General features: G+C 52.0%; 1 protein-coding gene across 1 annotated transcript; it reads left to right on the top strand.

Moving 5' to 3' along the window:
- Positions 1 to 17,206: 17,206 nt before the first annotated feature.
- On the top strand, positions 17,207 to 17,779 carry LOC141477870 (olfactory receptor 14J1-like). The gene has a single exon (XM_074167043.1). The coding sequence runs from the start codon at positions 17,207 to 17,209 to the stop codon at positions 17,777 to 17,779; it is 573 nt and encodes a 190-aa protein (XP_074023144.1).
- The last annotated feature ends 1,369 nt before the right edge of the window (positions 17,780 to 19,148 follow it).

Here is a 19,148-nt window from a genome sequence, read left to right on the forward strand (position 1 = left end):
TTCCTTTGCAGGGGTGGAAATCCCTCTCCTTACTATTGCCTTTATCCTGGACACTGCTGATCCCTGGGGGACAAAAGGGCTCTCTGTGCCCTGGGGCAGAGCCAGGAGAGCTGCTCTGCACACCAGTACCTGCTGGTCACCACCCAGGTGTCCTGTGCTTACACCTCTCTCCGTGGGAGAATGGTCTCCCTGACACCGTCCTTGAGGAAGAAAACGGCCTTTTGTGAGTGTGGGAGAGTCCAGGTTCCAAGTCCATTTCTCCCGTCTGTTGTCCCTTTCCCTGTGCAGCTGAGCAGAGAGGGATGCAGAGGGGTGGCCTGGCTCTCTGCCGCCTGGGGCTGTCCCTGCTGGGAGCTGTCTCTCTGTCCCCAGGTCTCTCCCTGTCACTGCTCCCAGAGCCCCCCCACCCACCCTGTGCTCAGCTCTGCCCTGCAGACCCCTCCTGGCAGCAGGGCACTGCCCAGGGACATCTCCCTGTTTGTGGGTCCTGAGCAGTAGATGAGGTAAAGCCTGATGCTGCAGGCAAAGGTGATGCTGCTGCTGTCTGTAGGGAGAGGAGTGGGGGAAGGCACGGTATGAGGTTTCTGGCAGATCTGCTGATCCCTCAGTTCAGTGAGAGCTCCTTTCCCTTTTCCCTTGGGAGAAAGCTGACAGCACAGAAAAATGAAAAGTCTTCGTCTTTAATGGAGCCCCTGCCTTGCCCTTCCTCTTGAAACGCTGCCTCTGCCAATGTCCTGGGGGTGATCTGGAGCTCTCAGCAGCCCTGTCCCACGCAGTAGGACATCCCTGATATCCCTCGTGAATGCAGTAGGATCTTTTACTGACAGTGGTCACTCCTTCCACTCCAGCTTCTCCCCACAGATGCTCCATGGGGAGATCTCTGGGTAGGCTGAGAGCTGACCCTGGCAGGCAGCAAAGTCCCTGTCCTGGCACACAGACCCCTGGGGTGCAGGGACCCTGCTCTGCAGGACAGCCCTGGGCACCCCTGGATGCACTCCCAGCTTCACACCCTCTCGGCTGTCCCCGGCAGAAGGCAGCCTTCAATCCTTGTCCCTGTGATGGTGCAGAAGGGAAACACTGCTCTGCAGCACGTCCTCCTTCTCCACACCAGAGAAGCCAGGAGAGCCGTCCTGAGAGGTCCTAGCAGTCATACAATGTGTCAGCTCTAGAAGATCCATCTAGGATTCTTATCGTAATTTGCCGGTTGCCAGAGACTTTCTGTGTCAAGAGATGTGAAGATCTCCCCATGAGCAAGCTCAGAACCGTCCCCCGACTCCCAGCTGCCTCTATCCTCTCTGTACCTCACTCCCCTCGGTGCCTGCAGGCAGTGCCCTCAGCCCTTGGCAGAGGAGCTGCTCCTGGGCAGAGCTGTCTCTCTGCCGCGCTGCCCCATGGCCAGGAGCTCCCTCCATCCCAGGAGCCCGGCCCAGCTCAGCAGCAGAGCAACAGCCCAAGGCAGCACTTTTTCTGCCCCCCTGGAATTCCTTGAGGTGTCCCTGGGGCTCCAGGGGAAACTGTTGTGAAGTAGGCTGAAATCACCACTGATTTTGCCTCTCTTAGCTCTGGAGAGACACTTCTTTCCAGCAGTAGCATTTCTCAATCACAGACAGATTGAGGTCCAAGAATACCTGTTCTGTTGTGGTTTCAGACAGGACACCCAGACAATGCCAGAGAGGAATCTCCTTCAATCTCTTCTCAGGGAAGGGATTCCGCTGAGTCAATGGAGGCTTCTCATCCTGGGTTTGTAGTCCCTAGAGCTAAGAGAGGAGTCGGCTCCATCCCTGGCACACCACAAACCCCCACGAGGTGGGATTCCTCTTGCCTCCATTCAGATGTGCACAAAATCAGGTCCTGCCTGTGAGCTCCTTGTCTCAGGTCCCCTGGTACTGAATGGAGATGGAGGGCAGGAGTCAGATGTTCAGACACAGACACCTGGGGACATATTTGGTGCCAGCGGTGACCAAGATGCAGCTGGGAACTGCAAGCTCTAGTGGAGCAATTCTTAGAGACGGGGCAGCATCTGGGGGCATCTTCTTGGAGGTTAGTGGGAAATCCCTTGGGCGACATTTAAACAACAAAAGGTGCCCACATGTAGGAGAAGTGAACCTGTGACTGTCCTTATGTTCGGGGCAGCGCAGAGAGGGATTCGGCTGACCTCGTGGTATCAGGCCTGTGGTGCTGTGGGAGGTGCCAGGGCTCTGCAGCACAACTGCCTGCACCTGCCATGGACAGCACAGGAACCCCGTCCCCGTTCAGACCAGCTGTGTGGCGGCCATCACCCAGGGCATCTCAGACAGAGTCGGGGCCTTTGGGCCAGCGACTGAATCCCGCCACTGCAGTGACGCAAGGGCTGTCCCTTCTCTATCCAGTAGATGCTGGGCAGGGCATGAACACCCAGCACATCTCACCAGGGTCTCCACTCGTCTTCCTTCACCCTCAAACTCTTCCAGTTCTTCTCTCCTCCAGCGTTCAAGCATCCCCTTGATGATACAACCCTGGGTCAGGCCAATGATTTCTACAGTGGGTCTGAATCACACGGTGTCCACACCAAGGACGTTTTCAACATCATCCCTTCCTTCCTGAGATAAGATTCACCTCCCGCACAGGCCCTCGGGGCTGCAGAGACACAACAGACAGCAAAGCCCTCTCCTGCTCCAAGGGCACACACCAGCTCTTTCTCTTTGGCCTTGGGGCGAGCAGGGTTTGCTCTCTTTGTGGGCATGTGATTTCTGCTTCACACTGCCATCTGCCCTCCGCTCCAGCATGTCTCTGCTCTGAAGCAGAGCCTTTGCACATTTGAGGTCTTATGGGCTGGAAGCAGGTTTTCCCTCTGCAAGTCTGCTCTCAGCCCAGCTGAGGTGCTGCTGCCCAGACGTGCCCCAATGCCCTCAGCCTGGGGCACAGAGAGGAGGAGCTGGAGCTGTGTGTGCAAGCTCTTCCTTCCACTTGGAGGGAATAACAGCTGGAGGGGTGTTGGGACAGCTCACATGCCTGGGGGCTGTGATGGGGGGTTCAGGATGATCAGGAGGCCAGCAAGGTCAGGAGGGAGGTGCCCTCAGTGTGAAGGAGCTGCTCAGATGTGTGGAGCTCCTCTATGGGACGAACAAGTTGAGTGAACCTTTGTGGCTGATGGTCAGAGGAGAGGCTGGTAAGGGTGACATTGCCGTGGGTGGTGAAGAGTCTATTAAACTCCCTTTGCTGGCTGAAATGACCCTGGCATTCACTGGAAGGGGACCACAGCAGCATGCAAACTGTCCTGGAGTTTCTTGGAGGATCTTGGTCAAGGCACAGCTTGGGACACAGGTGCCAGATTGGCCAAAAATGGTGATGTTCATCTGCATCTGTTACTCTCAAAGAAGGAAGAGGTGGACACCGGTGTGACCTTGAAGTGTTTTGACCGTGAAACTGTGGGGGTCTCACCTCCCAAGGGGAAGGAGAAGAGCGCAGATGCCAGACCTGAGAGGAGCAGACTTTGGCCACGTCTTGCGACTTTGAGTAGGGGAGCCCATGTGAGCAGCAGTGAGGGGCAGCAGAGCTCAGTAGAGCTGGTCTGCAAGGGCAGAGTCTTTCAAGTACGAGAGTGTGGTCACACCAATACTCAGGACAACAAGCAGAGGTATCAGGAGAGAAGCTTCGGGAAACAAGAAACTCAAAGGGAAGTTCCATAGAAAATAGGAACCATGCGAGATGTGGATGCAATGATCAAAAACAAAGGGGGAATTCAGAAATGCAGTTGGATTTGTGAACAACAGAGCTCCCACAGAGTAAGAACACTTGAGAGGGAGTTCAAGGGCACAAGGATGAGCTGTTCCTACTCCAGAAACAGTTAAAGAAGAAACAAAGAGACTGTGTGGCCACTGCTGAATTTGCTAAAAGTAGGTGTGGGTAGGGCTGAGGTACTCTTGGCCTTTTTCTTCACCGGTAAGGCCTCCCAGTTCCATGTGCCTAAGAGGTAGAACACCATGTGAAATCCAGCAGTGCATGGTCATCCCTTAATAGGCCGTTGGACCAGAGAGGTTGAATCCCAGGATGCTGAGAGACCAGGCTGATGTCAGAGCAGGGCTGCTCTGATCCATTTGGGAAGGTCATCACGACGGGAGAAAGCAAAAAGCAAACCTGGCACACATCTTCTAAAAAGGCCTCAGGACTGAGCAGGGGAATTACAGGCCGCAGTGACAGAGGCCAGGGGCTGCGTGGCTGGGCAGCAGCTCGGTGGAAATAGCCCTGGAGATCCTTGAGCTTCATCAGACAAAACATGAGCCATCAGCAAAGGCGGCCAAGAGTGTCCGGGGCTGCGTGAGCAGGAGCACAGCCAGAAGAAGTGATTGTCCTCCTCTGCTCAGCACCTTTTACACCACACCCTGCCCAGTGACAGTGAGACAATGGCAAACAGGAACCAGCTCACAGGAGGGTCGCTGAGGTGGTAATCCTTCCATTACCCTTCAAGAGTTACTGTGATTTCCCTAAGAATATCAGCATCTACAAGAACAAAAAACATTAAATCAACAAAAGCATTCCCCTGCCTAAATACAAAAGTCTCACTCTGTGTCCCCTGGTGCCATGGACATTGCTCATTAGACACCCTCTCCAGAGAGTGGCAGAGCCTGGATCCCCTTCTCAGGACAGTCTCTGTGCCAGGAAGCCACAGGCATGGGGGGAGCTCACCTGGTTCTTACTGGAACTGCTCTTTCTGCACAGACAATCATAAAAACCCAACCATTTCCTGAGAGAGGGTAAAAAAGTCCTGTTATGGCAAGTATTGCTCACCATGAGCTCTGGAGATGGCAAGGAAGATGCTAAGGCACATGGAAAATAAGGACGTGGCTGGTGACAGCCAACACGGCTTCACAAAACGCAAGTCATGCCTGACAAATTTGGTGGCCTTCTGTGATGGCGCTACAGCATTGGTAGATAAGGGGAGAGCAACAGACGTCATCTACCTGGACTTGTGCCAAGTGTTTGACACCGTCCCTCATGACATCCTGGTCTCTAAATTGGGGAGACACGGATCGGATGGATGGACCACTCGGTGGTTAAGGAATTGGCTGGATGGTCACACGCAAAGGGTTGTGGTCAATGGCTCAATGTCCAAGTAGTGGACAAGTGGTGTTCCTCAGGGGTCAGTACCGGGACCGGCACTGTTCAACATCTTTGTTGGAGACACGGACAGTGGGATAGAGTGGACCCTCAGCAAGTTTGCCGACGACACCAAGCTGGGTGGCGCAGTCAACAGGCTGGAGGGAAGGGCTGCCATCCAGAGGGACCTGGACAGCCTGGAGAGGTGGGAACCGTGTGAACCTCATGAAGTTCACCTAGACCAAGTGCAAGGTCCTGCATCTGGGACGTGGCAATCCCGGGCACAAATACAGGTTGGACGGAGAATGGATTGAGAGCAGCCCTGAGGAGAAGGACCTGGGGGTGTTGGTGGACAAGAAGCTCAACATGAGCCGTCAACGTGCACTGGCAGCCCAGAAAGCCAACCACATCCTGGGCTGCATCCCCAGCAGCCTGGCCAGCAGGGAAAGGGGGGGGATTCTGCCCCTCTGCTCCACTCTGGTGAGACCCCACCTGGAGTACTGCATCCATCTCTAGAGTCCTCAGCAGAGGATGGATGTGGACCTGTTGGAACGGGTCCAGCAGAGGGCCACGAAGATGATCAGAGGGCTGGAGCACCTCTGCTGTGAGGACACTCTCTCTGCTGAGAGAGTTGGAGTTGTTCAGCCTGGAGAAGAGAAGGTCTCTGGGGAGACTTGAGCAACCTGGTCTGCGGGAGGTGTCCCTGCCCAATGCAGGGGGCTGGAACTTGATGATCTTTAAGGATCTTTCCAAGCCGAACCATTCAATGATTCTGTGATTCTATGATGCAGTCTGGGGCATCTGTGACACACCCGCCCTAATGGGAATGGCTTTCCTGTAGGTCCTGTGCAGTCCCTGCCCGTCCTGGCATCTCCTAGAGCTCTGTGGGCCTGGACTGGAACATTGAGTAGCTGCCCTGAATTCTGTTAGGCAATGAGGGGCTGAACTTGGGACAAATGCCATTGTAGTCACTGGAGATTGAGTAAATTCAGCTGGTGGAAAAGAGAGAGACCTTGCTCTCCCTACAGGACATGACTGCAGTCCATTCATGTGAACACCTCTGTGAACTGCCATGAACATCAGGAGTAGGAAAAGGTTCCTTTTATTTGGGCATCAGCTGTCATTTCACTTGGCTAAAGGATTTCCCACCAGGCTCATGTACGATCCCCGAGATGTTTCCCCGTCTCTATCACCGTCCCCATTAGAGCTTGCAGTTTCCTGCGTGTGCCTTGCACCACCTCTGGCAACTGGAATGTTCCCAGGCATTTGCATCGGAACATTTCACTCCCGCCCTCCATCTCCATTACTTAGTGTGGGAGTGGAGAAAAGAGGCTCACATGCAGGTGCCTATTTTGTGCACAGCTCAACACCTGAGGAAAGAGGAATCCCGTCTCCTGTGGGCTTCTAGCAGGCATGGAAGGGAGCTGAGTCTCCATCAAATGCTAGGAATAGAAACGCAGGATGAGATGCCTCGATTCCCTCAGCTGAATCCCTTCCCTCAGCAGGGGTAAAGGGGATGCCTGTCTGTCCCCGTCTGGCTGTCCTGTCTAATGATGGGCCAAGGAAAGTTGATATTTAGAGGTAACTCTCCCTCTCAGCGGGGAAATGACACTTCTGGAAAGGAGTGTCTCTATCCAGCTGAGGGAGAGAACATCAGGGATTGTATCAGCAGGTTCCCCTGCAGCCCCAGGGACACCTCAAGGGATTTTAGAAGGGGGCAGAAAAGGTACTGCCTTGGGCTGTTGCTCTGCTGCTGAGCTGGGCCGGGCTCCTGGGATGGAGGGAGCTCCTGGCCATGGGGCAGCGCGGCAGAGAGACAGCTCTGCCCAGGAGCAGCTCCTCTGCCAAGCGCAGCAGGGCTGAGGGCACTGCCTGCAGGCACCGAGGGGAGAGGAGGGAAGCAAGACAGAGGCTAAAGGCAGCCTGGGGTGGGAGGACAGATGAGAGCTCGCCTGGAGAGAAATCTTCACAGCCCTTGACAGGGTAAGTCTCTGGCTGCAGGGCAATGCAGCTGCGGTTCCTGGAAAGACCTCCTAAAGCTGGCACATCCCACAGCTGTCCCGGTTTGAAGTAAAACCGAACCAATTTTCTGTTCTGTAACTTTACATCCTAGCTAGGCCTCCTCTAACTCTCTGAAATTAACGGCATATTGTGGAGAAAACTGCTCGTTCTCAGAGTGATAAGACCAATGTTTGTGCTCCATGCCAAGGAACGGTATGCAGGGAGGCCCTTGCTTATACTTATTGCTATAACAACCAAGGTCAGCCAATTTCGTTATTTGCCCCCTTAGAGGGTCGGAAACGGAAAAAACGTAGAGGGGTCACATCGGTGGGGAGGAGCGGACAGGACAGGTGACCCAAACCTGACCAACTGGGGTATTCCATCCCATCTGCCCCATGCTCAGTATAAAGGCTGAGGGATCAAAGGGTCAGCCCCCTTCCTGCGATGGCCGACGTCCAGAGAGGACTCTGTCTGTTCATCTGCCTTTGATCCCGATCCGTGTGTTCCTGACTCCAGAGCTGGAATCCAGTTCCCATTTGTCACTGAGTCTAGTCTGGGACTTCCCCAGTGCCTGCCGGTGATGTAACTGACATCCTGGGAGCTTGATACGGTTTTGTATATATTGTATCTATTTCATTATTTTCTTCTTTATTTTTATTTTAATATTAATTTTTCATTAAAGTAGTTTAGTTCATTCTAAACTTCTGAATCTCCTTATCTCTTTCTCCTCCTCTCTCCTCTTTTAGGGGAGGGAAGGGGGGGGAAGGGCCATCTGCCGGTCCGGTTTTGGTAAATTCAGCCAAAACCACGACAGATTTATTGGCGCCCAACGTGGGGCACGACGACTGTGGTCTGTTAAGATTGCCTGAATAGTTTGAATTCCAGCTTGCTCAGGGAGAACTGACAGCTTACATCATGTTGTACCTACAGAATATTGTATATGGTATTTTTAGAGAGCTTTGTATGAAGTTCATTGACACAGTGGTGTTAAACTGGCCGAATATATTGAAAGGTTTATTTGTTTTTTGTGTTTGGATGCGGTGGGTCAAGCGTGCTGTATTCGTGTGGATGTGCCTCCAGATGTATAATGTGGTCAGTTGGATTGCTATGGTACCTGCATATCTTGGGCATCATGTGATGGATTCTGTTACTAATCACACTTTCGATTTTCGCTGGGGAAAGTTTACCTTGCCTCTTAGTGATTATCCCAAAGTGATACCAACGGAATTAGGGGGTGAAAAACCTGTGGGCTCTTTGGAGAATGATTGTGATTATTGTTACGGTCACTTAATTGTAATAGTGGTGTCGATTTCACTGAATGTAATGCAGGCAGTACTTGCTATGAAACGTCAGTTCAGAAGTGAGCGTTGTGTGACATGCACTATTGCTACTCAGACACAAACAGAACCAGCCCCGGCCCCGGCCCCGGCCCAAGCCAAACCAGCGGCACCGGCCAAGGCCACGCCGACACCGGTGCCAACGGCATCAGCTGCTCCCCCACAGCCACCGGCACAAGCCAAGGCTCCGGCCCCGGCGAAAGCCACACCCCTGGCCCCGCCAACACCAGCCCCAGCGGCAGCGGTCGCCCCCCCACCGGCTCCGGCACCGGCTTCGGCACAAGCCGCGCCCCAGCCCGTCCCGGCCCCGGTCACTCCGCAGCCAGCAGTGAAAGTGGCTCCGCCGCCCGCACCCCCCGCATCTCCGTCGCCAGCCCCTCCTACGCCCGCAGCTGCACCAGCTGCTCCGGCCCCGACAGCCAGCGCTGCCACTGCTCCAGCTCCCAAACCGAGCACTGCCGCTCCCCCAGCGCCAGCAGAACTGGCACAAGTTGCTCCGGTGACCAGGAAGCAGAAAAAGAGGTCGGCTCGGTCCCCTGCTCCTTACGACAAGGACATGCCCAAGCTAGAGAGCTCGGGAGAGGGTTCCTCTGATGAAGATGCAGGACAGGGTCCGTCTGGTATAGATAAAGGAAAACCCCCTCTTACAACACAGTCAACAGCCCCTTCTCAGGTAGATAGGGGAGAGGGTCCTTCTCAGCCAGCCTCGATACAGGATGATGCCTCAGATGTAGATGTAATTATTAACTCTTTGTCCTTAAAGGATTTGCAAAATCTGAGGAAGGATTTTACTCGTCATGATGGGGAGCCACTTCTCTCTTGGTTGCTCCGATGCTGGGACAGTGGAGCTAATTCCATAGACTTAGATGGTAGAGAAGCCAGCCAGCTGGGAAATCTGGCCAAAGAGGGAGGTATTGATAAAGCGATTGGGAATAAGGCAGAGGTTCTCAGTCTCTGGAGGCGACTGTTATCAGCTGTAAAGAGCAGATATCCCTTTAAGGATGATATCCAAAGCCGTCCAAGGCAATGGACCAGCATGGAGAAAGGTATTAAATACCTGAGAGAACTGGCTATTCGAGAAGTGATTTATGGTGATTGGCAAGTGACTATAAATCCTGATGAAATGCCATGTCAACGACCTTTGTTGAAAAAGTTTGTGCAGAGTGCACCATCAGTGTATTCCCACACTTTGTCAACAATGGTCTGGGGAGCATCTGATACTGATACACCAACTGTAAATGAGGTCGCTGATAGGGTGCGACAGTATGAAGATAGTCTCTCTCGTCCCATCGGTGTTGCAGCAATAGAAAACCTGACTAAGAAAGTGGCTGAACAAACTGAGAAGATGGCTGAACAGAATAAGACACAGAATGAGACAATAGAGAAAATGACCAAGGCAATAGTTGAGCAAAACGACACAATTTTTCACAAACTGCTTGAAAAACTTGCTGAGATTGGGAGAGAATCTTACTCTTCTCCAGCTCAGACTCAAGTTGCAGCTCAGGCTCAAGCTCCTGCTCAGATCCAAGTTGCAGCTCAGACTGAGGTGCCTGCTCAGACCCAAGCTGCAGTTAAGACCAGAGTTGCAGCCATTAAGAAAAAACGCCCTCCTATGAGACCAACCAAAGGGAAACAGGACTCATTCCGAGGTTTCCTGTGGCTTTGCCTCTGCAATAATGGAGAGGACATGAGGAGATGGGATAAAAAACCTACTTCAGCCCTGCAGGCACGAGTGCTTGAGTTGCAAGGTAAAGCAAACAGAAGAAAGGATGGTTACATGAATATGGCTGCTCCAGTTCAGAATATGCACTGCCCCTGTCCAGACAGGAACTCACCTTGCAATTGGAGATGCTGTCCTCAGCATTAGGGTTGCCCTGCCTCCAGCCAGGAGGAGGAGAGGGATAACCGAGTTTATTGGACTGTGTGGATTCGATGGCCTGGCACATTAGAGCCACGAAAGTATAGAGCCCTGGTGGACACTGGTGCACAGTGTACCCTAATGCCATTGAATCATAGAGGGACAGAATCAGTCACTATTGCAGGAGTGACAGGAGGATCTCAAGAACTGACTGTACTGGAGGCCGAAGTGAGCTTGAATAAGAATAAATGGGAAAAGCATCCTATTGTGACTGGCCCAGATGCTCCGTGCAATCTTGGCATAGACTACCTCAAGAGAGGGTATTTCAAAGACCCGAAAGGGTATCGGTGGGCTTTTGGTATAGCAGCTGTAGAGACTGAGGGTGTTACACAGCTGTCTACCTTACCTGGCCTTTCAGATGACCCTTCTGTGGTAGGATTGCTGAAGGTTGAAGAACAGCAGGTACCACTTGCTACTTCCACGGTGCATCGACAGTATCGCACTAACCGAGATTCTTTGATTCCCATTCAGAACCTGATTCGTCGGCTGGAGACTCAAGGAGTGATCAGCAAGACTCGCTCACCCTTTAACAGCCCGATATGGCCAGTGCGCAAGTCTGATGGTGACTGGCGTCTAACAGTAGACTATCGTGGCCTGAATGAAGTCACACCACCACTGAGTGCTGCTGTGCCAGACATGCTAGAACTGCAATATGAACTAGAGTCGAGGGCAGCCAAGTGGTATGCTACAATTGACATTGCTAATGCCTTTTTCTCTATTCCTTTAGCAGCAGAGTGCAGGCCACAGTTCGCTTTCACCTGGAGGGGTGTCCAGTATACCTGGAATCGACTGCCCCAGGGATGGAAACACAGCCCTACTATTTGCCATGGACTGATCCAGACTGCACTGGAGAAGGGTGGAGCTCCAGAACACCTGCAATACATTGATGACATCATTGTGTGGGGTAATACAGCAAAAGAAGTTTTCAAGAAAGGTAAGAAAGTAATTGAAATTCTTCTGAAAGCAGGTTTTGCTGTGAAAAGAGGTAAGGTCAAGGGACCTGCACGAAACATCCAATTCTTGGGAATTAAATGGCAAGATGGTCGTCGCCAGATCCCAATGGAGGTGATTAACAAAATAACAGCTATGTCCCCACCTACTAACAAAAAGGAAACACAAGCCTTCTTAGGCGTTGTGGGATTCTGGAGAATGCATATTCCAGGTTATAGTCAGATTGTGAAACCTCTCTATGAAGTGACTCGAAAGAAAAATGAGTTTGTGTGGGGTCCTGAGCAACGACAAGCCTTTGAACAAATTAAACAGGAGATTGTGCGTGCAGTAGCACTTGGACCAGTCCGAAGGGGACAGGACATTAAAAATGTGCTGTACACTGCAGCTGGAGATAATGGCCCTACCTGGAGCCTATGGCAGAAAGGACCAGGGGAGACTCGAGGTCGACCCCTGGGATTTTGGAGTCGAGGCTATAAAGGCTCCGAGGCCAACTATACTCCAACTGAGAAAGAAATCTTGGCAGCGTATGAAGGAGTTAGAGCTGCTTCAGAAGTAATTGGTACTGAAGTACAGCTCCTCCTGGCACCCCGATTGCCAGTGTTGGGTTGGATGTTCAAAGGTAAAGTTCCTTCTACTCATCATGCCACCGATGCTACCTGGAGTAAGTGGATTGCCTTAATCACACAGCGAGCTCGAATAGGAAATCCAAATCGTCCAGGAATTGTAGAAGTGATCACAAACTGGCCCGAAGGCAGAGATTTCACAATGCCACCAAAGGAGGTGGTAACACGTGCTGAGGAAGCCCCACCATATAATGAACTCTCAGATAATGAGAAACAGTATGTTTTGTTCACTGATGGATCTTGTCGTATTGTAGGAAAGCATCGAAGATGGAAAGCTGCTGTATGGAGTCCTACACGACGAGTTGCAGAAGCTACTGAAGGAGAAGGTGAATCAAGTCAATTTGCAGAGGTAAAAGCTATCCAGTTGGCCCTAGACATTGCTGAACGAGAAAAGTGGCCAATACTCTATCTTTATACTGACTCATGGATGGTGGCAAATGCTCTGTGGGGATGGTTAAAACAATGGAAGCAGAGCAACTGGCAGCGCAAGGGTAAACCCATTTGGGCTGCTGAATTATGGCAAGATATTGCTGACCGGCTAGAGAAACTAGTCGTGAAAGTACGCCATGTAGATGCCCACGTACCTATGAGTCGAGCCACTGAGGAACATCAAAACAATCAGCAAGTGGACCGAGCAGCTAAGATTTTCCAGACAGATTTAGACTGGGAACATAAAGGTGAATTGTTCTTAGCTCGATGGGCCCATGACACTTCAGGTCATCAAGGAAGAGATGCAACGTACAAATGGGCTCGTGACCAAGGGGTGGATTTAACAATGGACGCTATTGCGCAGGTTATCCACGACTGTGAAACATGCGCCGAAATCAAGCAAGCTAAAAGGTTAAAACCTTTGTGGCATGGAGGTCGGTGGTTGAAATACAAGTATGGGGAGGCTTGGCAAATCGACTATATCACACTCCCTCAAACCAGGATAAGCGTTACGTGCTTACAATGGTGGAAGGAAGCACCGGATGGTTGGAAACCTATGCCGTGCCACATGCCACTGCCCGGAATACCATCCTGGGCCTTGAAAAGCAAGTCTTGTGGCGACATGGTACTCCAGAAAGAATTGAATCTGACAATGGAACTCATTTCAAAAACAATCTTATAAGTAGCTGGGCAAAAGAACATGGTATTGAGTGGATATATCGTATTCCCTATCATGCACCAGCTTCTGGAAAAATTGAACGATACAATGGATTGTTAAAAACTACCCTAAAAGCGATGGGTGGTGGATCCTTTAAAAATTGGGACAAGCACTTAGCGCAAGCTACTTGGTTAGTTAATACCAGGGGATCCATCAATCGAGGTGGTCCTGCTCAATCAGACCTTTTACATATTGTAGAAGGGGATAAAGTCCTTGTGGTGCATGAAAGGAATATACTAGGGAAAACTGTATGGGTTTTTCCTGCCTCGGGCAAAGGCAAACCCATTCGTGGGACTGTTTTTGCTCAAGGACCTGGATGTACTTGGTGGGTGATGCTGAAGAATGGAGAAGTTCCATGTGTACCTCAAGGGAATTTGACCCTGGGTGAGAATACTTAATTCCGAGTATGATGTTAGTTGTTTACAATACTAACAGTGTTCTATAAGTGTTTTTCAGGATGACACTGCAATGATGAAACCTAGCCGGATTGATCAAGTGGCGTCTAGTAAAACTTCTCTGAGATGGACATGTTACCCATGGGCACGAACCACAATGAATTTCACACTGTCTTTCCTACCCTGAGAACCTGATCTGCTGTGAAATGGACTTAAGCTTTTGTATATAGAGATAAATTATAACTGAGTGATTTACATATATCTATCTATATATGTATGTATGTATAGATTTTATAGATGATAGTAGTTGTAATCTAAGCATGATGCAAATGGTATGGAATAAGGGGTGGAATGTCCCGGTTTGAAGTAAAACCGAACCAATTTTCTGTTCTGTAACTTTACATCCTAGCTAGGCCTCCTCTAACTCTCTGAAATTAACGGCATATTGTGGAGAAAACTGCTCGTTCTCAGAGTGATAAGACCAATGTTTGTGCTCCATGCCAAGGAATGGTATGCAGGGAGGCCCTTGCTTATACTTATTGCTGTAACAACCAAGGTCAGCCAATTTCGTTATTTGCCCCCTTAGAGGGTCGGAAACGGAAAAAACGTAGAGGGGTCACATCGGTGGGGAGGAGCGGACAGGACAGGTGACCCAAACCTGACCAACTGGGGTATTCCATCCCATCTGCCCCATGCTCAGTATAAAGGCTGAGGGATCAAAGGGTCAGCCCCCTTCCTGCGATGGCCGACGTCCAGAGAGGACTCTGTCTGTTCATCTGCCTTTGATCCCGATCCGTGTGTTCCTGACTCCAGAGCTGGAATCCAGTTCCCATTTGTCACTGAGTCTAGTCTGGGACTTCCCCAGTGCCTGCCGGTGATGTAACTGACATCCTGGGAGCTTGATACGGTTTTGTATATATTGTATCTATTTCATTATTTTCTTCTTTATTTTTATTTTAATATTAATTCTTCATTAAAGTAGTTTAGTTCATTCTAAACTTCTGAATCTCCTTATCTCTTTCTCTTCCTCTCTCCTCTTTTGGGGGGGGAAAGGGGGGGGGAAGGGCCATCTGCCGGTCCGGTTTTGGTAAATTCAGCCAAAACCACGACAACAGCCCATGGGATCTGTCAGGAGGACTCTCAGTTTCCCCCGCGTAGAACAAGGACGTGCTTTGGAGCACGGCTTCCCTGCTGCACCCTCAGCCGGCCAGGGCATGTCGGCTGCCTTCCCCTGGGGGAGGCTGCAGAGTGTGAAGCCGGGTGTGCAGCCAGGAGTACTCAGGGCTGTCCTTCAGAGCAGGGTCTCTGCACCGCAGGGGGCTGTGTGCCAGCGCAGGGACTTTGTCTCTTGCCAGGGTCAACACTCAGTCTGCCCAGGTTGTTCCCACAGCGGTGTGGGGAGAAGCTCTGGGGAGAAGCAGGAGAGGGTCCTTCTGCTGTCAAGACGGTGTTGAGTTGGTCAGGGCTGCTCACAGCTCCAGATCACCCCTACACGCTTCCAAGGGAACTATTTCCTCAGGTTGTGTTTCCAGTTTCTTATCCGGGGGGTGCGGGGAGAGAGGTGGAAAAAGGGATGAATGTGTAAGGATCTCTCGAGTTTGCAGAAGTCACTGTGATTCCTGAGCTGCAACTTTGAGGCATCAGTTGGTCTAAAAGAAGCCTCCTAAGGGGCCTTCAGCCGCTCCTCTGCCCATGGAGAGCACCAGCATCACCTCTGCTGGACCATCAGGGTTGCTCTGACCTGCCCTTTTGCACCTGCGAACAGGAACATGAACCCAGCCCCTGCCCTGCAAACAGGCAGGTGTCTGTAGGGCCAAGGTGAGTGCACAGAGGTTGGGATGGGCTCTGTGAGTGCTGACAGGATAAGACACGGCACAGGGAAACACTTCCCAGGAGGAAAATCTCCTGGCAGCAGGGATATGACATGGGAACGAGAGGAAACTTAAACCAGAAATGTTGTGGGAGGGAGAATTCCGCAAACTCCGTACGATCCCCTCCAATGCAGACCCCTTCCCCTGAGCAAGCCCCCCCGTGCCTCCTCTCCCACCAAAGCCTCTGCCCTCAGGGCTGTGGGGTCCAAGGCATGAACCACCTCCTCTGCAGCCGGAGCTCCAGCAGAGCCGTGGTGCAGCTCTCCAGCCACCTGCCCCGTTCTCCCTGCAGAGCAGCGGGGCTGAGAGCGACTGCCCGGCAGTGTCGGTGTCTGGGAGGTGACAGGCACGGCTGGGTACGGGTGATGCTGTCCCGAGCGCCCGGCTGCCTCTGCCCTGGCCTCCTTCAGCCAGACCCTCGCTGCAGTTTCCCTTGTTTCTCCACTTGTCTGTGTTATTGCTGCTCTTTTCTTGTTCTCACTCTCAGGCTCTCTGGGGATGGGAGTTTCAGCTGCAGAGTCACACTTTGATCTTGTGCGTCCTCCCATGCACGTGTGTCCATGGGAACAAGGGTCCCAGCTTTCCTCTCGCCTGTGCGGCTGTGGACAATGCAGCCTGTGGGGCTGGGGAATCAGCTGGTTTTCCCTTCGTGAGATAACATCGTGAAAAAACTGATGTATCTCCTTGAGGTGTCCTTCCAAGCTGTGAGCTGCCCTCCAGGATGCAAATCTGTCCCATAGCATCTTTGTGTTACCTGAAAGCCCCATGGAGAAGCGCAGAGACACTATGACCAAGGAAATGCTGTTGGGTTGGTGAAATGAGCCCTGTGTGTCCTGGGCTGGAAGTGGTTGCTGAGACGTTGAGAAAGGGCGAGACATTTAGTTGTCTGCAGTGGATCCCTCTGCTCTCAGCAGGTTCTGCTGACTTCTCAGGGAAACATTGAGGGCGTGTGATCGCCCTCCATCTCAGAAAGGCGCAAGCCCAGTGTGTCAGGGGCTGAGGGACAGCCCAGCTCCCCTCGCTCTGTACTAAGCCACAGGCAATCCTCTTGCCTTGCAGGATTCACTCTGCTCTCCCTGAGTGCAGCAGGAATACTGAGGGTTTCTGACATCCCACAATGGGACGGAGGGAATTTTTTTTTCAAAAAAGCTCTCAGTTGGCCTCTGCCTCCCTCACTCCTTCGAAGAGGGAGTGCAGGTACTGGCACACCCTTGTGCATTGGGCATGGTTTTATCTGACAAAGTCAAACACCAGGACTGGCCCCTGCTTCCAGCGTTCCCGTGAACTCTCTGCTGCAGAGCAGGGCTGACTCCTCGGCACCAGTGGGCAGAGGCCCAGCTCCTCATGGCACGTTCAACCAGCACGATAGCAGAGCTTCAGCCATGGAGCTGAAGGAAGCTCTCCTAGAAAAGGAATACAGGGGGTAAGGCGTGTAGCAGGGAAGGGTCTGTAGGAAAAGGCTTTGGTTTTGCTGCTAAAAGTCTCCCATAACTTGTCAATGACTTTTCCTCCTTGCAGGGGTCTCCATGCCCAGAGGCAGCAAATGTCCAACAGCAGCTCCATCACCCAGTTCCTCCTCCTGGCATTCGCAGACACACGGGAGCTGCAGCTCTTGCACTTCGGGCTCTTCCTGGGCATCTACCTGGCTGCCCTCCTGGGAAACACACTCATCATCACCGCCATCGCCTGTGACCACCGCCTCCACACCCCCATGTACTTCTTCCTCCTCAACCTCTCCGTTCTTGACCTGGGCTCCATCTCCACCCCTGTCCCCAAAGCCATGGCCAATTCCCTGTTTGACACTAGGACCATCTCCTACTCAGGATGTGCTGCGCAGCTCTTCTTCTTTCTCTTTTTATCACAGCAGAGTATTGTCTTCTCACTGTCATGTCCTACGACCGCTACATTGCCATCTGCCAACCCCTGCACTACGGGACCCTCCTGGGCAGCAGAGCTTGTGTCCACATGGCAGCAGCTGCCTGGGGCAGTGGGTTTCTCAATGCTCTCCTGCACACGGCCAATACATTTTCCCTACCCCTCTGCCAGGGCAATGTCCTGGACCAGTTCTTCTGTGAAATGCCCCAGATCCTCAAGCTCTCCTGCTCACACTCCTACCTCAGGGAACTTGGGCTTCTTGTGGTCAGTGCCTGTTCAGGCTTTGGCTGTTTTGTTTTCATTGTGGTGTCCTATGTACAGATCTTCAGGGCCGTGCTGAGGATCCCCTCTGAGCAGGGACGGCACAAAGACTTTTCCATGTGCATCCCTCAACTGGCCGTGGTCTCCCTCTTTGTCAGCACTTCATTTTTTGCCTACCTGAAGCCCCCCTCCATCTCCTGCCTTGTTCTAGACCTTGTGGTGGCTCTTCTGTACTTGGTGGTGCCTCCTGCTGTGAACCCCCTCATCTACAGCATGAGGAACAAGGAGCTCAAAGGTGCAGTGTGGAAACTGATGACCAGATGATTTTCTGAAACAATAAGCTGTCTTCTTCTACAAATCACTGTTAACGTAACTCATTATATGTCAAGCTCATGTACTGTAGTTTATGTTAGTTTTAATTCTGTGTTTAGGCCTTTGTTTGGCTTTTGTTGTTTTTTTCTTTTTTGCTTTACTTTGTATAATGTTTTGTACCAAAAAAACCAACTTGTTTTGCTGTTTCGAATTATGCATTTTTCCAAATTTGTGAAATCTACATACTGTATAAATGAGGACCTGCTCTCTCTGTGTTTTAAAATAAAATATAGAACCATCCAGCGACCTGTTGCTCAAAATCCTTCCTCTCAGGCTTTCTCCGGAGCTGCAGGGCAATGCCTGTGAGCAGAGGTGGAGGGGAAAGAGTCCGAGCACAGCAGCTCTGTCAGCGAGCACCAACCTTGGTCTTTTCCAATTTGGTCTCTTTCCACACCCACACTTGCCTTCTGAGCCCTTGCCTTGCTATGGAGCCCGAGTGCTCTGGCAGCTCATCCTCCTGCTGTGGGGCAGCCCTGGACCACAGGTCAGGACAGGCACTGGGCAATTCCCTTCCAGAGCTGAACTCCCTAACAGCACCTCCATCATATCAGAGACTCCTCAGGGCAGGGCATGAAGTCATAGTTCTTTTTATAAAGTTGGCATTTCCTTTTCCCAGGAAAGTGCCCCACAGTTGAAAACACAAGTGCAGAGCTTAACTGTGTGAGTGTGCAAGGCATGGGCACACAACAGAGTCCTTGCACAGCCAGGCATCCTAGGAAAGACAGGAAGAACCAGCAGAGCAGGTTCTTCTCTGGTCCTGTGAGTGCTGGACACCCCAAGGAAGCTTCCCCAGGATAATTGTCACACACCCTGCCAGTAACATCCCCTGGGAAAGCCGCTGGATGCAGCACAGGGATGGGCTTCCTTGGACCGAGGTCCCTGCGTCCATTCCTCAGCCGTGGGGCATCTCAGAGAGGTGCAGAGCAGGAGACAGCCCGCAGGGCCGAGGGGCTGCAGCCTCTGGGGGTGGCCACCGGAGGCCAGGGAGTCTGCTGCAGGGCCTCTGCCTGTGCCAGGGAAGGACTCGTTTCTCTGAACAGCCCTGTCAGAGCCCTGACATTGCTGTGTGTGATGCCAGGAACAGCCCCCACCATCCCAAGGAGATTTCTCTCACTTGCCCTCTCTCACCTCTCCTGTGCCCCCCGGGGGAGTGGAGACTCGCCTGGCTCTGAGGGGATGCGGATCAGGAGGGAGCCCTGTGGAGGCAGGACAGCCCTGCTTTTGGTCAGCAAAGACAAGAAGATAACAGGAACCGTTGCAGGTCTTTGCTTCTTCAAAGGGCCATCGTGTCCAATGAGTGACCTTTGCCTCATTGCCTGTG

Source organism: Numenius arquata, unplaced genomic scaffold (assembly GCF_964106895.1).
Source record: "Numenius arquata unplaced genomic scaffold, bNumArq3.hap1.1 HAP1_SCAFFOLD_417, whole genome shotgun sequence".
NCBI classification, from domain to species: domain Eukaryota; kingdom Metazoa; phylum Chordata; class Aves; order Charadriiformes; family Scolopacidae; genus Numenius; species Numenius arquata.